General features: G+C 41.5%; 1 protein-coding gene across 4 annotated transcripts in view; it reads right to left on the reverse strand.

The window, feature by feature from the left end:
* CTNND2 (catenin delta 2) overlaps positions 1–17,458 on the reverse strand; it is an 822,756-nt gene that overhangs the window by 221,113 nt on the left and 584,185 nt on the right. For all 4 annotated transcript variants that reach the window (XM_053913918.1, XM_053913908.2, XM_053913912.2 and 1 more), the window contains one exon: positions 16,776–16,908. In XM_053913918.1, the coding sequence (XP_053769893.1) occupies positions 16,776–16,908 (133 nt within the window). The remainder of the gene's footprint in view (positions 1–16,775; positions 16,909–17,458) is intronic.

The following is a 17,458-nucleotide window of genomic DNA, read 5'->3' on the forward strand; positions in this document are numbered from 1 at the left end:
TCTAATGGTAGGGTATGGCAGTCAGCACTGAGGTTGTGCCTTTGTTGCCCCTACTGACTTTTTCTATGAACTGCAGGCTCTTTGGTTATCTGTCCCTGGGTAAAAGAGCTTGTGGATCTTACGCACCCAGGAGTATCTTAATCCATATTCTTACCCCTACCCAGAGAAGACTTTAAGGGCTTTTTGTTGTTTGGGACAACCTTCAAAAGTGACTTTCCTTCTTTTTTCTATCATTTTCCCTTTCCTTTTCCTTTTTTCTAATGGAACTTAATATCCCCAAATATGATACATGATTTCCATAGGACCCAAGGAGTCCCAAGGAGCCCCAAGTATTATGTTTCTTATTCATCTCACGGTGGCATCAGAGACATATTTTTCATTGGTTGAGAAATATTCCTGACTCTTCAAATTTTCCTTTGGGTCACTTCTCTGCAGAAGTTACTAGTCAACCTCATCTTGTCAAGGGTCATGCTAGTTCCAATTCTGTCCGCTTGTTCTTTTGAGAGCCCGATAATCGTTGATCACCCAAGTTGGATATCAGAGTATCTTTTATCATCAGTAACTTTGAGTCCCTTCACAGGGATTTTGACCACAAATAAGGGAATTAATACATCCTTGTGTAAGAACTGTTAAGAAAGATTGTATGGTCTCTGGGGTAAAGACAAGCATGGATTGATTTTTCTCAGAAACTGGGATTGAAGTAAGAAGAATTTTCCTGATCAAAGACAGCACAGAAATCCCTGGAGCTTATCGAGCTTCTTTATTAGCTTGAACTCTACTGGATACTGTCAAAGCCACAGGGTGAACCACTTTATCAGACCACGATAATCTATAAAGCATCCTAGAGAAGCTGATTACTTTTGAATAAGAGGGTATTGCAAGCTAGGGGACTATTGTCATTTCAGGTACTTCCTGTACCTCCCCGGAAACGCGTGTTGTAGTTCTTGGAGTTTTGGATTTTGGCTATCCAAGAGGCTCTCAGTTTACACAATCACAGGGGGCCCATGACACCATTTTTACCATGCCTGTTCTCCTCGTGTGTTACGGGAGCATGCATTCACTGTGGTCTGTACATTTGTTATGTGTAGGCCAATGGGTATGAAAAATTATCTTTTGTGTTTGAACAGCTACCTTTCCATTCTCTCTCCAAACAACCTCTAATTCTTTAGTACAATGACCAGGTAAAATTACATTGATTAAGCCCAGAAATATGACTTCCCAGACTCTTGCCAGTCAAAGAAACTTCAGTGTGGTCTCAACTCTCCAGTTGGGAGGGTTATAAGAGTAATCCCCACACGCAGTGGGGTTGCCTGGCTGCTCTTCCTGACCTGTGTCACACTATGATCCTCCCACCTCTATCTGCTCCTTCTACCATTATATGAGTTGAATCAAAATCTTTTTCCAAGATCACCATGCCTCATCTCTTTCTGAGCATCAATCAAGGTCTTTTTGAAATCAGTGAAGTTAAGCATAAATACTTAAAATGTTCTAGAACCTTATAAGGGAGGGAAAAATATCAGTTCTGATTTTTTTAAATTCCAAGGTATTTAAGTGTTTCTTTTCAATGGACAAGGACTTACATGGTATGCTAAATAGTTCCCCTTTCCCAGGGATGTCCACATCCAAATCCCTGAAACCTGTAAATATACTACCACCTTACACAGAAAAAAGGATTTAGCTGCTCTGATTAGATTAAGGAATTTGAGGTGCAGGACTATTTTGGATTATCTTCTTGGGCCCAAGATAATCCCAAAAGCCTTTATAACAGGGGAGCTGGAGGAACAGTGTCAGAGTATGGAGATATGATGAAGCAGGGGTTGGAATGATGAACTTAGAAAATGGAGAAAGGACCCATGAGCCAAGGAATGTGGGCATGCGCTAGAAGCTACAAAGGCCAGGGAACAAATTCTCCTCTAGAGCACAGCCCTGCTGACACCTGGACTTTAGCCCTGCAAAACTGATTTCAGGTTTCTGACCTCCAGAAGTGTAAGATAATAAAGTTGTGTTGTATTAAACCAATAAGTTGATAGTAATTTCTTACAGCAGCAAGAGGAAACTAATATAATCTATATCCAATGGACTGTTTTCCATTTCTTTCTTTAATGACCATACAAACACCTGTCTAGTCTAATCTGTCTGAGACTACCCTATCCCATTTTCACCCATCCTTCCCATGGCCTGTGATTCCTCATTTCCTTATGACTGTGCCAGCTTAACCAAAAAGTCCACAAGCTCCTTTTATGAAAGGTCAGGTAAGCGTGCCCTAATTTCCTCTTGGACATCTTCAACTAATTATATAACGAAGTAATATGGGGGGATTATCTCAGAGTCAAAACATACTTGGTCCAATTTGATTTGGGGCATAATCACAAGCTAGTCCATGTTTGCTTCTACTCTTGATATTGCCATTCTTCAGAGGCAAGAATGGGGTTGCAAGTGGTATGGATAATTCTACTTTTTGGGGTAAACCTCACTCACCAAGGTTTTTACTCAGGCCAGAGGGGCATAGCCATGGAGTAGAGGCAAAAGCATTAAGCTGCATAGTTAACTACCTATAATTGATTCTTGTTCTACATAAACCTTGATATCACTGTAATTCATTGTAAACTACCAGTGTTTGGATCATTCTGTCTCAATATCACTGATAATTTCTTTTACCAGAATCTTTGCTTATATTAATTGGAAAAATTGTCTAGTTCTTTTTGTCCTTAAATCTTTTGAGTTGTGTCTATGGCCCTCTTGACATATCTAATAATGACAGAGGAAACTGAAGGAAGGCAGATTACTCTTTGAAGAGAACATTCTACCAAAAGTGCACCCATCCCATCTCTGCTCCATCTGTCTACAACACAGACACTGGCAAGCCAAGTTCAGTTTCCATATTTTTTATATGCCAAGTTCAGGTATCTGTGCTTGCTTGGTAAGAGCCAATGAAAGCAACCATTTCTCTTTGGGTTATAGTTTCTATACAACATAATATTATAAATCTCCCAGAACCAGGGGGATAAATTGAACATTTCCCATTGAAATTGTTCATTTCCTTTACAGATGGGAAGTTTTATGATCTCATACCAAGAATCATATGGTCACCAAGAAGGCATTAAAGAATCTCCATCTCTTTCAGTTTCCATATGTGTGCCCCCAAACCATCTTCACAAATAGAGTCTGAAGTCCGTGTACCAGTCCCACTTTGAACAAGTGTGTGGACACGTAATTTTGATATTAACAGTGCTGTGCAATCCCATGAGACTGAGAGGCTGAGAGCTAAGGACAACCAGCACAGAGCAGAGGTAAGACACGATCTCCTCTGTAGAGCCAGATTCTCGAAATCAAAGTAGATGGCAAGGGGGCTGAGCTTCAGTGATGCAACTGCTGTTGTTCAGGCATATTTGGGAATGTCAAACCAGATTTGGCATTCCCAGAAAATTGTCTGTAGGAAGGGGGGCTAGATCCCAGAAAATTGTTTGTAGGAAGAACTGAGAGAAGGGAAAGACTGGCACTTAAATTCAGTAGCCAGCTTTAGTGTTTATGAAGAGGGATAATTCTGGGTAGAAATCTGGGTAGAGGTTTTCCACTTTTGAATCAATTGGTCTCCCTTGAAGTCTTAAATGGACCATATAAAATGTGGATGCTATAAGTAAAACAGTTGGTATCTGCTTTATTTTCTTGACTTTTTTCAGTCCATATGAAAAACAGAAACGCTACGTTAGGAGTGGTTCAGGGGCAATCTCACCCCTTGCCACATTTTTAGGCTCTGAAAGATCTATTACCTGAGCGGTAAGAGTAATGGTTGATGTAAGACAGTGGTACCCGCTAGGAGGGGCAATAGTGCTTGGCAAGGGTGGCAGACTTTGGTGAAATACAGTGATGGAGAGTGTCAGATGTGACATTGTTTGTGTCTTTAAGATAGAAGAGAAAAACAGAAGGGTGACATTTGTGAGAGAAACACTTTATTCCCGGTATGGTTCTTTGTGACCTGTATAGGCTGTAAAAATCTATATAAAACATCAAAATCCAGTGTATTTGTGTTATATATAAAAGAATTGGGGACAGCTGGGAAGATAATACTCTTTTTCCCTAGTGGACCAGGAAAGAAAGAAACTGGCTTAAAAGCTATAGGTGGTGACAAGAGAACGGACAGTAGTTAAAGTAGAATTAAATGAAGGGAGTGTCAGGGAGTTGGTAAGGTCAGAGGACTTGCTTTGGGATTTAAGAGTATGCAAGTAGAAGCTTCCATTCCTCATATCTTCTAATTTTTCAACCTCCTACAATCTGTTTCCAACCTTCATTTCCAGTTTCCTTTCATTCAGTCCACACACTGGAGTCTTAAAGCTTCCCTCCCCGCCCCTGCCCAGACAGCAGATTCCATCACTGGGATTTGTAGCAAGAATGGTCTCCCCTCCTACCCCACAGCACACAGGGATGGTGTGGGGAACATCGCCTTCTAAGCAGCAGCACACTGGAGACGAGTTCCCAGCATTCTGACTGGAACACTCTTTGCTGTTCCCCGTGGATACAAAGAGACTGGCTAGTATGATGTTATTCACCCACTGCTATCGTTTTATTACTGTTATACTTCAGGGATGTTTTGGTTTAATGAGGCTTTTGTGAGCTGTCCTGGGGAATCTGGTCTCTTCATATACCACGGTTTTCAGGGAAAACACATTTCTCAATAGTAAGATTCTTTCTTTCAAAAAAATCTTTGGAAGTTAAAGACAGCCTGTGAGATTCTTTCTCTCAAAAAAAAAATCTTGGGAAATTGAAGGCAGCCTGTATAAGATCCAAAGGAAATGCAGAAATTGTTCCATGGGTAAAATTAATACAAATAAAAGTTAATGCCTACTCAGTGTTTTAGTTTTTATTCAAGAGGTACATGAATTAAGAAGGATTATAAATGCAGAAGAGCAATTTGAATTTTGAAGAGCTCTGAACAAAATAGATTTTTTTCTTTCCCTTATATTACAGGTTCAGTTAAAAAGTGCACAGGCGCTACCAAGCAAGAATAGTCATCCTATAATGATCACCCACACCTCCAAGTGAAACATTTAAAAATGATTTGCAATGATGAAGTGCACGTAATAGGGAAGAGATGTGTCAAAACATCCATAGGATAGTTTTGGAATAGAGACACATCTTTTCCAATAAGAATCTGGCTTTGAGTGATGGAAGTGTGGCTGAGCCAGAAATTTACATACACTTAAATAAGTCATTTGAGGTGCTAGTTCAAGTCAGAAAGGCTCTAGTCTTCCATGGTATCTGGTTCCAGCCATGATAAGCGTTTCCAAGATGGTGCACGCACACACAGAGAGCGTGGTCACATTTGCAAGCCTCGTGAGGTTGAGGAGGTCTGAAACTCGAATCTAGAATGGTCAGAGGATTGAGAGGTGTGCGTGCAAGATCATTTACTGAGAGTGTATAAGTGAAAGCCATTCCAGAAATACAGAAAGGCAAATAACTGCAGTGAAACCGTGAAACAGGGAAGTATGTGTTATAATCTACCGTATTTTTCCAGGTATAATGTGCACTGACATTTTTGTGTGTGTTATACACAGGATTATTATACCCATGGCATATAATCATTATTCCCAGATACAATGCTCATCTTTATATTTCCCTCAAAAATTTGGGCAAAAAAGTGCACATATATCTAGAAAAGTATGGTATATATGGACAGAACATGATAAGGAGGCTGTTTGTGTTACTTCTATCAGTACTTCGACAAAATGTTCTCTCTAGTCTGTGGGCCAGGAAATCTTGGAGACTGGAAGGGAAAAGCAAAAGGATGGTGGATAAACAAGATGCTCCTCCTTGGTTCAACAATTTAGAGATTTTGCACTTGGAAACAAGGTCTAATGGTGGTGAATCGGCAGCAGTAAGAAGCAGGAGGCCAGAGGCCAGGGGTTTTCTGCCGTCTCTGCTGGAGCCCGGAGAAAAGCAAGTGACTGGAAACAGTAGCTGAAGAAGTTAAGGTTGGATATAAACTGGGACTACACACCTGAGGGAGGGATCAATTCCTCAGGCAAAGGCCTTTTTTAAAAATAGGCCATAGACAATCTCAATCAGCCATGTGCCAAGAAAAAGCACACGGAGAACTTGTTAGGTTAGACCTAGTCCTCTACCTGTGCGACAAATGAGAATGGACTAACACATAGCTCATTGGCTTCTTTTGTTAATTGTTGGAAAGAACACAAGCTATTTCTGGGGGCTGGCAGTTAAAAAGATAACCTACTGAAATAGGAGAACATGGCCCAAAGAAGAAATAAAGTTGAAATGGCCAACATGAATTTTAGCAAACCCCGCAAGGAAACCTCCTGGAGTTTAGGAAACGCCTGCTACATCTTTGTTCCCAGGTCAGGAATCTGGTTGGGGGGACGGCTCTCTGACTCATCACTGTCGTGCAAAGAGAACCTTCAGGACTTGGTAGTTTTCCTCAAGACTCTCTCTGTCTGAGTCCTACATTTCAACACCACATCCGTCTAATTGCTTAACTTTCATCCACTTATAGTTATTAAAGTGGTTTCATTCCAGTTACAAAAAATGCAGCCTGTCTATCTTACAACCTCAGTCCTCACTCCCTCCCCTTCCACCACATCCCTCCCTCCTGGTCCAGGTAGGCCCTGAGTCCCAGGGCCCTGGTGTGCTCTTCTCCCCCTCCTCCTTCCTCCTATTCTTTTTCCTTTGATATTGAGGGTAGGATGGAGGAGAATAGATGATTGCTCACACAAAGTCAGGCCTCAAGGCAGTCTCTGTTGGTTTTCTCTGCCAGAATGGCTCGTGGCTATGGAAGTGATGCAGCCAGGTGCTTATGGCTCTCTGCTGCCCCCAGTGGGCGGCCACATTCTGCATCTCCTGATGCCCCGCCTTGCTTTACCCTGTGCTACTACTGCAAACCTGCAGGGATATGTCTAAATTCCCTACACCACCGGTCTCTTCTCTCCTGCCATGGTCCTCCTCCTTCAGGGGACCTCAAACTTGAGGGAATATGCAGTTCTTGCTCATTAGGTCTGACTGTGCTCTAGTAACACAAGCCAGAGCACTAGCTCAGAAGCTGAGCTGCCAGCTGGTCTAGAAAGGAGATGTCAGTCTTTCTTTTCCACCACCCACCAACTATGGACTGTTCCTCTCCTTATGACCTTTGTGCCCAATTTCCTTCTGGCTCCCTGTTCTCTCATTAAACTCATCAATGGAAGAGGCCATCAAACCACTGAGGTCTTTACAGCCACCAGGGAGACTTGACTCTTCTACCGGATTCCCTCAGATCCAAGCCACTTTGTTTTTGTCACACATTCTCAGTCACTCTGTGATCACCATTGGAGGCTACCTGAGGTTAGCTTCCTTCCCACTTCATTTGTTCATTCACTTTCTCCTTCACAGCTTCTCCTCATCTTCCTTCCGATCACAAGTTACCCTCTCCTTCAACCATTTAATGACTTCAATCTCTCTCTTAGCAATCTTTCTTGAAATGTGCTACTTTCCAAACCAACCAGCCCAAAATCAGGCCCCAGACTTCTCTTCTCAGAAGATAAGGCCTTTCCCCTGCAAAGCCTGCACAACCCGGCCCTGGACACTCACCCCTCTGACCATGTTCTACACCTCTCCCTGTGCTTGCCCAACTGCAGCCACCCTCCTGGATACTCCTTGTGATCAGCTGAATTGTGCCCTCCCAGAATGTTTGTTGAAATCCCAACCCCAGGTACCTATTAATACAAACTACTTTGGAAACAGGGCCTTCGCAGTTATAATCAAATAAGGTCAGGTCTCTAGGGTGGACCCTAATCTAAAATGACCAGTGCCCTTTTATGAAGAGGAAGGGCATACAGGGACACAAAGACAAGAGCAGGTCATGTGATGCCAGAGACTGTGTGATGTGTCTACTAGCCAAGGACTGAGGGCCACACCAGAAGCTAGGAAGCAGCCAAGAAGCGTTCTACCAGAGTCTCAGTGGGAGCCTGGCCTTGATGATACCTTGGTCTTGCACTTCTGGCCCCCAGACTTGTGGGGGAGGAAATCTGTTGTGGTACTTTGTTGCAGCAGTCCTAGGGAACTAACAGACCTGGGACTCCGGGAGCACAGACTGGCTCACCCCCACTTGCCACTTGTTTGTGCTTTATGCACAGGAACCCTCCTGCTCAGAGGACTCTCTGTGGTTTCCTCTCACCGCCTCCCTGCTCTTCGCAAACACCGTTTCTCAGAGATGACTCTCCTGACCAATGTTTTGTAAAATAGCAGTGGATCCCCACCCAGACCCCCACACCCATCCCTGCCACCCCCACTACCATGCTGTGCTGTATCTTCAGGGTCACTAACACCATCTGACATATGATAGATTTAGGTCTTAATTTGTTTAGCTGCAACCCCCGTCCCCCAGTCATCTGAGTATTGTTTGTTCACTGATACATCATCAGCCCCAAGAAGTAAGCCTGGAACTTCATGGCTGCTCAATGGATATCTATTGAATGAATATATTCATTAATTCCACTTTTCCAAAATATCAGTGTATTAAGCATTTGGACATGTTTACGTGTCCTGTTATGTTGCACGTGTGAACGGTTCTTTGATTCCAACTTGCTAAAGGCAGTGGTTGAATCTACTTGTTTCAACAGTGGCTCAGCATAGGGCCACATACAACACGTGCTTTCATTGTTCCCTATAGCTGTAATTAACTTCAATCTGTGAATGATGAACAGTACAGGTAAAGCAGAGTACACACAGACATTATGTCCATGACACGATGACACTGGCTTTCCACTTAACTGCTAGGAAGAGGTTTCCTTAATTTATATTTGTGACATGCTGACAATAACCCTCCTTTCTCAACCCCTCACGTTGGCTGGCAGTCTGTGTGTGTCCTCTCTGAGTCATGTGGGTTCTCCTGACATTATACAGTCTGGAAAACTGAGGCTCAGAGAGGTAAAGCAACTAGTCCAAGATCACAAAGTTAGAAAGTAGTAGAGCAGCCAGGGTTCAAAGGCAGGCAGCCTGGCTCCAGAGCCTGTGCTGTAAGCTGGTAGTACACTGTCTACTGACATCTGGTAACTAACGGAGACTCTTCCGCAAAAAATGTTGAACAATTTATGATGAAGGAAAGAGAAGAAATGGTTCAAAGATAATCAGCTGAAAAGATAGATAGCACCTTCTCTTGAACTATATGAGGTAGAAAGGATCAAAATTAAAATAAAAATTATGAAGTACTTTAAGTGTAGTAGAAAGGAACAAGTCTAGATTATTTTTTAAAGATACAAAATGTTCTAAATCAGTCAATAAAATAAAATGTGTGGGGGAGGGGAAAGGTATGCATATTTTTATACACAGAAGTTAATTTCTATATTTTAGTTAATATCACCAAAGATAATGGCAACTTAGGAAAAAATTAGTGTAAATGGTACACATATATTGGAAGTATATGGAAATGCACATGGACTCTCTCTCACACACACACACACACTCCGAAGTACAGATGCCCTTAAACACGAGCCCTCTTCCATGAATCCTGAGTGAGTATAGCTTAGGCTGTACTATATTGGAAACTTCTAATTTAAAATTCTGTATCATAATCACTACAGGAAGCAGGAAGCTTTCTCTGAGTCCACAAGACTGAGTTTTACGCATCTGTCAGCACTGTCCCAGGCCGGGGATCTGCCCTTCCATGGTGCTTAACACATGGTGTAGTATCACCCTGCTTACACACCGTCTCTCCAGGAGGTTGTGGATTCCTTGAAGGGAGGATCTACACATTATTATTATTTGATTATCCCACTAACACAAAACAGGGTGTTGATAAACTCTGTTATCCACTACAACTAAAACCTCCATTTCTTTAAAAAAAATGTGCTTTATTGGAAATAGGATGGTAAGGCAGTTGAGAAAAGGTTTGTTAGCAGTTAGCTAGTGGACTCAGCATTGATTTCCTGTATAAATTGTTCTTATTTTAGAACTTCATAAGTTTACTATATAAGACTTTCAAACACTTGGAACACTTCGCTTGCATATTTGATAGAGGAAGATGATTTTTCATATAAAAAGAGAAAGTCAGGTCAAGAAGTAAATTAAATCATTGCCAGTGGTAGTCACCAGTCATTTCCCTCAAAAGCAATAAATATAAGTCAGTCCTTCCCCCTGTAACATGATATAACAAAATTTGAGTTTTTTATAAAGGCATGTTATTTAAGTGTATGATCTAATGTTTAAAAAATACATTTTAACATTATTTAAATTTTTAAATCTCAAATTTGTATTATATTAATATAGAATTTTAATTAAATGTATTAATTTATAATAACATAAATTAAAATATTTAAAATTTTATTTTTAAGCATATTTTATTGATTATGCTATTACGGTTGTCCCAATTTTTCTGTCCCCTTTCTCCTCCTCTTTCCTGCATGGCCTCTCCCCACTCTCCAGTATCCCCCCACCTTAGTTCATGTCCATGGGTTGTACATACAAGTTCTTTGGCTTCTCCATTTCCTATACTATTCTTAACCTCTACCTGTCTATTCTGTGCCTACCTATCATGCTTCTTATTCCCTGTACCTTCCCCCCCATTTTCCCCCTCCCCCTCTCCACTGATAACCCTCCATGTGATATCCATTTCTTTGATTCTGTTCCTGTTCTAGCTGTTTGCTTAGTTTTTATTTTTTAGGTTTAGTTGTTGATAGTTGTCAGTTTGTTGTCACTTTACTGTTCATCATTTTTAATCTATTTCTTAGATAAGTACCTGTAACATTTCATATAATGAGGGCTTGGTGATGATGAACTCCTTTAACTTTAGCTTATCTGGTAAGCATTTTATCAGCCCTTCCATTCTAAATGATAGCTTTGCTGGATAGAGTCACCTTGGATGTAGGTCCCTGCCTTTTATGACTTTGAATACTTCTTTCCAGCCCCTTCTTGCCTGTAAGGTTTCTTTTGAGAAATCAACTGATAGCCTTATGGGAACTCCTTTGCAGGTAACTCTCTCCTTTCCTCTTTCTACTTTGAAGATTCTCTCCTTATCTTTAATCTTGGGTAACTTAATTATGATGTGTCTTGGTGTGTTCCTCCTTGGGTCCAATTTCTTTGAGCATCTCTGAGCTTCCTGGACTTCCTAGAAGTCTATTTCCTTTGCCGGATTGGGGAAGTTTTCCTTTATTAGCTGTTCAAATAAGTTTCAGTATCTTGGTCTTCCTCTTCTCCTTCCAGCACCCCCATGATTCAGATGTTGGAATGCTTAAAGTTGTCCCAGAGGTTTTAAAGCCTCTCATTTTTTTGCATTCTTGTTTGTTCTGTTTTGGTTGGATGCTTATTTCTTCCTTTTGTTCCAAATCACTGACTTCAGTCCTGGTTTCCTTCCCTTCACTGCTGGTTCCCTGTATATTTTCCTTTATTTTAGGCCTTCACTTCTTCTCTCATTTTGCAACCAAACTCAATCAATTCTGTGAGCATCATGATTACCAGTGTTTTGAACTCTGCATCAGATAGGTTGTCTATCTCCTCGTCACTTAGCTCTTTCTCTGGAGTTTTGATCTGTTCTTTCATTTGGGCCATATTTCTTCGTCTCAGCGCACCTGTTATGTTGTAAGGGACATTTGCCAGGGTGGGGCAACCTGCTTTGCTGCATTGTGGCACTGTCTGTGGGGGAGGGGTCAGAGAGGGAACAATGCCGCTTGCTCCTCTCTTGTTCCACTTTCTGTCACTTCTCTGGCTTCCCACAAGCAGACTGTGCCCTTTCAGGCGCTGATTCGCAGATGGGTGGGTTTGTGTATGTTTTAGGACCCTGTGGGCCTCTCCTACAAACCATCTGTGAGGCTGGGAGTTTCTCTGGCTGCCTGAACCCTCACAGATTTTTTACAGCTAGGGGTTTTGAGTCTTTAATTTCCTACTCTGGGACCCTGGGTTGCACAGTCTGTCTCACTCCCCAGTTGTTCCTCCCAGCTTATCTGGGCACAATTGTGGGATCACCTGCGTAGGTCACAACCTTGCCTTGCCATGGGTCTTCTCTGTCCCAACTTCCCATCTCTGCCATAGCTTCCCAGTTCCATCCCTCCTACCAGTCTGGATGAATGTTTAACTCCTTGGTTGTTGGACTTCCATGCAAATGCTTTTCTGGCAGTTCTGGAGGTTCTTTGTTTTTAAATTGGTTGTTATCCTTCTTTCAGTTGTGTGAGGAAGCAAAGCATTTCTGCCTATGCCTTCATCTTGGCCGGATGTTCTCAGAACTAAAATGGTTAAATTTTAAAAATAATCCATTCTTGTCATTTGAAAATGGGCAAATACTTTTTTTAATCTGTAGGAGACATATTACCTTGAATGTGACCATATAGTGTATGCATGCACATATATGTCCTGTTTGTATATGACTGTCCAGGTGTGATTACGGGTGCCTGGCAGCAGGCGTGCTCTGATGTGTGCATGAGAAGAAATGGGAGGAGGGGGAGATACAGGAGGGAGGAGCATAAATTCAAATCACTGCAACCCAAGACAGGCACTTAGTATTGTCCCCTAATCATTGGGATGTTCTTAATATTCTTAACTGAGGAAGAGTTCCCAGATAGAATGAAGAAAGGACTTATGAAAATACTAAGAAGTTATCAACATTTAGGCACCTCCTAAAAATGCTTGTAGTACATACACATGAGCAAGTTTTCATGTCTACTAACTCTCTAGATTATCTAAAGCTCAATTTCTCAATTTATTGCGACAGTCCCAACAGTTTAGGAGACAGTGTAAATGGCATAATTCAAATATCACTGATGTCCATCCCTGCCTCTGAAAGTAGGAAGACTCACCTGCATATTAGACATTCAGTGGCTCATGAAAATGAGCTGCACAAACTTGGTGTGTCTATGGCGATGACCCAGACCCCTTCCTTCTGCTTTCTCCTTCTTCACCTGTTTGAGTTTTTCCTCAACTGCTTTTCTTCTAATCTTACTCAGTCTGGCTGTGAACTCCTGTTTGTATGATACTCTCCTATCCCAATTTTCGGACACTCACTGATATTCAAAGTATTTGTAACGGAATATTCTATCCTGGGTCAGGGCACTCAGTAGATTGCAGACTCTACCTTAGTCACTGGTGGTTCTGAAATAACCACACAGGGTCCTTTCCCTTCAGTTCCCACTTCCCTTGACGGATGCTTCAAATCCAAGTTCACCAGACCAGTAGGAAAATTTAAGGACAGAGCTTTGTTTGGTCTGCTGACTTATGGAAGTGAATTCTCAGCTTTGTTCCTATAAGATATGGCATAATTTTGAACAAAACTGAATTTCTAGTCTTCATTATGTGAAAACTGTACAAAGTGCTGTGATAAAGAATGAGAAAGGCATGATTTATGACCCTCCACATATGGGAGATTTCACTCTGTCTTTTGCTCAATGGCCTATCCATTGTGTGAGCAAAGTCAATACCAATAATGAAACGTAGACTGAAGAGCTAAATCAATTGAATAAAATGCAATAGAAAGAATGAAAGACTGAGTAAATTTGGAAAGGTTAGTGCCCACAAGATTAGTACTTGGACAACGGGTAATCACAAAGATCAATACATGTATATGAAAACATGACAGGCAGTCATCTGTCCCAAAGAGAGGACTATTACTAATGACTTGGGTACTAAGTTAGGATGAGAGAACAGAACAGGTTTATGCAAAATCCCTATCGGAGGTTACACATCCGTGTGTACGTGTGCATGCATGGGTGCCCGTGTGAACACGTGTGCACTCCCTATGCGACTGAAGGAAGAAGGGAAACTCCAGGTGGCTTATTTTGTATTTTATTTAGGCCTTTTGCATTTTCCCTATTCCTTTGGGTTTTACTGACTCCAATCTCATTTTGTCAATGTGGTTTCAGGCTGCGCCCTATATCACCCTTTCATTTCTTCTCATCCCAGACTCCCAGGTACTGCGAGAACATCACGACGAGGTCCTGGCAGTGCTGGGAGTCTGTAAGAGGTGTAGCTGAGGAATGGCACCCAGAACTTGAACCAGTGCTTTAAGTGCAGCCACTGGGAGAATTTCTGGGCAGTGAGAGGTGATACAGGCAGCCTGGAGGCCATGCAGAGCCAAATAAAAAAATGAAGACCATGTCCTCACAGACGTACACATGCATCCACCAGATGCGATAGCAATGTGAGTGTCTTAACTGTGTTCCTGACCCAAAAAAGAATTCAAATGAATGAGTATGTCACCACCAAGCAGCGTGCATACATTAAGTTATAGTTCCTACAAAGACTCCACGGGGCAGGCATCAGGATCTCTCTTTTAAAGATTAAAAAAGAGGCCTTTGAGGTCATAAATGATGCCTTTCTCATTCTTACAGTGTTTTGTAGTTTTTATAAAAGGAAGCCTAGACATTCAGTTTTGTTCAAAATGATACCTGATCTTAAAGAAATAATGCTGAGAATTCACTTCCATACATCAGCGGACCAAAGCTCTGTCCTGAAGTTTTCGTACTGGCCCAGTGAACTTGGCTTTGAGGCAGCTCGTTCAAGGAGACATAGCTGGAGAGCAGGGAAGTGTCATGGGAAGATGCATCTGTCTGACACTGATGAGCATGCTGGTCTCCGCTTCATTGCACCACCTCTGTCTACCACAGGGCTGGGGGGAGGGGCGCTTCTGATGTGGCCACACACAAGTCTGCAGCCAGCTGTCAGGCTTCACTGCTACTGAGAGGCTTCAAGGCCAGTCCATGGATCATGTAGCAGAGTCAGACCAGCGACTTTGAACTTTTCCAGGCCATGACGTCTGTATTGCCTGCTGGCATGACTCCTTGTAATAAAGCGTCTGACTCTATTTTTTGATGTTTGGCTTCTGACAGCTTTTAAGCCTCACTCTCCCTCTTTCCCTGTACCCATATCTGAGCACACTGATAAGAAAGCTCAGGTGTTTCCTCCTGTGGCATCAGCAGGGACTTTGAACCCCTTAAGTCCCTACCCACATGTGGGATCCTCACTCTGCCCACCCCCACCCCCATAATGACCATGAAATCCTAAGCCAGCCTCCTTTTCTGCTTTCTTAAGACATGTCTGGTCCTGCTTGGGAGCCACCCTGCTCACCCCATTAAGCCTCTTTTTTTTTTTTTTTTTATTAAGTACAGTTGTCTCCATTACCCTCCCCCCCCCCCCCCCCCCCCCCGGCCATCCCATTAAGCCTCATTATGTGAATGACCCACCCTTTCATACTCTCTCGGGTTGTGTGTGCTGTAATCAGACTTGACAGCAGAACCCAGTTTCAGGATGGAGGGCACCCCACTTTCCTGGGGGTAACACAGCACCCCTGAACCAACTTTATACCAACAATGAAATAAAATGCTTTCATGACCTTTAGAAGAACCCTCAAAATTGTAATCTTCAAAAAGTGATGGTATGTGGTCCCTTAAGCAGAAATGTGTCCTTCATTTTAAATGGTCATTTTGTTTTCTATCAAAAACAGAGAATGATTAAGATAATATCCATTTGGGACAGAAGCCACATAAGTTTAACTTATTTTTTGGTCATTTTAATAGGTGGCATGTTTTGACAATTTAAATTTACCTTAAATGGAGAATATTTTTCTTTATCTCAACTTAGGTACTGCTGGTATTTGGGGCTGGATAATTCCCTGTGGGGGGGGATGTCCTTTGCATTATAGGGTGTCTTGCAGCATCCCTGACCCTTATCCACTGCCTGCTCACGGCACCACACAACCTTCTCCAACTGTGACAATCACTAAATGTCTCTAGATGTAAAAGTCCCAAGTAAAAGTCCCTTGGGTCAAATCATACCTGATAGAGAACCACTGATCTACACTTATTCCACAAGGAAATACGACTTTCTTGATAAGAATGAGCATGGATCAAATCCTTTGAGTCCCAGTGGAAGAGACAGAAAAACTATGAAAAGCCACCAAGCTATATATATCCCAATGCAAGCAAGCAAGCAAAATCTATAATGAATTGTAATTATATCTTCAAATCTCTTTCCACTCTGGAACTAATTTGGACTCATCCTCAGAATTGCTTACATGCTATGGATGTAAGCAATCACATCCATAACTTATAAAATCTGTAACTTATAAAATATAACTTATAAAACCTTTTTTAGTGTTTACACAGCTTCTTATATGCAAATTCTTTCCCCTTGCCTAAAAAGCCAGAGTCAGCTGCGCTGGCCACTGTGATTTTCCAGAAATACCACATGCCATATGTAACTTATGCATTTTAACGTATTTTTCCAAAACACAAAGCACGTTAACAATTGTCTACATGATGGACACAGAAAATAGTCTCTGTACTGGAACACATATCTGCATTATATCCACTGGTACTTCTGTGAATGGCTCAAAATTCTTGGTTACAACACAAAGCTGGTTTATTGCCTAAAATTCCCATACTATCAGTGAGTCTTCGAGGAAGGACAGATGACAATACAGATTGAGTGTAGTAATCTTGTTGTAAATCGAGGAGCCAGCATATGATGCTTTGTATTTCTGTAGAATTTAGAGGCAGAAGCAACTCCAGAGATGGAATTGTGAAGAAAAGGAAGGTCAAACCCAAAGTACAGCAGTCGAAAATCTTGCCTCTCTTAACCCTGCTAGTGCGTTCATCCTCGGTCCTCCACTTCCCAGTATTCAAGTATGGAAATAGAAGAAGGTGTGAGAAGCATGCCAATTAATTAGATGGAAAGTGCCATGTTTCAGTCTTGCATATGAATCAGAGTGTTCAAACTTTAGTTCTCCTATTTCTTTCCCCTTTAACATCACTCTAAAAACCTCAGTGATGATGAATTTGACACTGGTCAATGAAAAATCTAGGAGTACTTACCTCGGCTTTAATTTTATTGTCTCCAAAGCAGAGGTGCTGTAAATAGGCTGCAGCATTGGACTGGACGGAAGGAAACTGATGTTGCAACATCTGAATCACTTCAGGCAGTTCCGGGTCTCTCCATCCAAATTCTCTGAACAAAAAGAAGGCGGGAGGACATGAGAAAGAAATCCTGCCACGCTGCCAACATACAGTTACCTTTACATGGGAATATTTCACAAATGATTGTTCTGGTTTTCTTACACATGAATCCATTTAAAAAGACTTCCACAAGTAAATGGTTTGCAAGTATGTAAGTGTGTGTGTATGAAAAAAATAAAATGGTACTCGATTTTATGAATATATACAATTTTCACTTAGGCTTAAAAGGATAATTTATAAGGTCATATTTATTTTCTAAGATATTATTTCAACAGTCTGATTCAGGTACAGAATTTACCTAAATAATCAGACAAGAGAAAATATAACCAAATGGGTCCAATCCAAAATGTCATAACAGCAGTTAATGGCATCATTATTTTTATGGTTACCGATGTTATCATATCTGTTATCAGATCATCTGGGATAAAAGTGTATCATTAAGACTTTCTAAATAAAATTATTCATTTAAAGAGTTAAGATTATTCATATAATGTTAATAAATTTAATCTATCATCCATTTCCCTCTGGTACCCTTTTTATAT

This window comes from Desmodus rotundus, chromosome 1 (genome assembly GCF_022682495.2).
Source record: "Desmodus rotundus isolate HL8 chromosome 1, HLdesRot8A.1, whole genome shotgun sequence".
Lineage (NCBI taxonomy): Eukaryota > Metazoa > Chordata > Mammalia > Chiroptera > Phyllostomidae > Desmodus > Desmodus rotundus.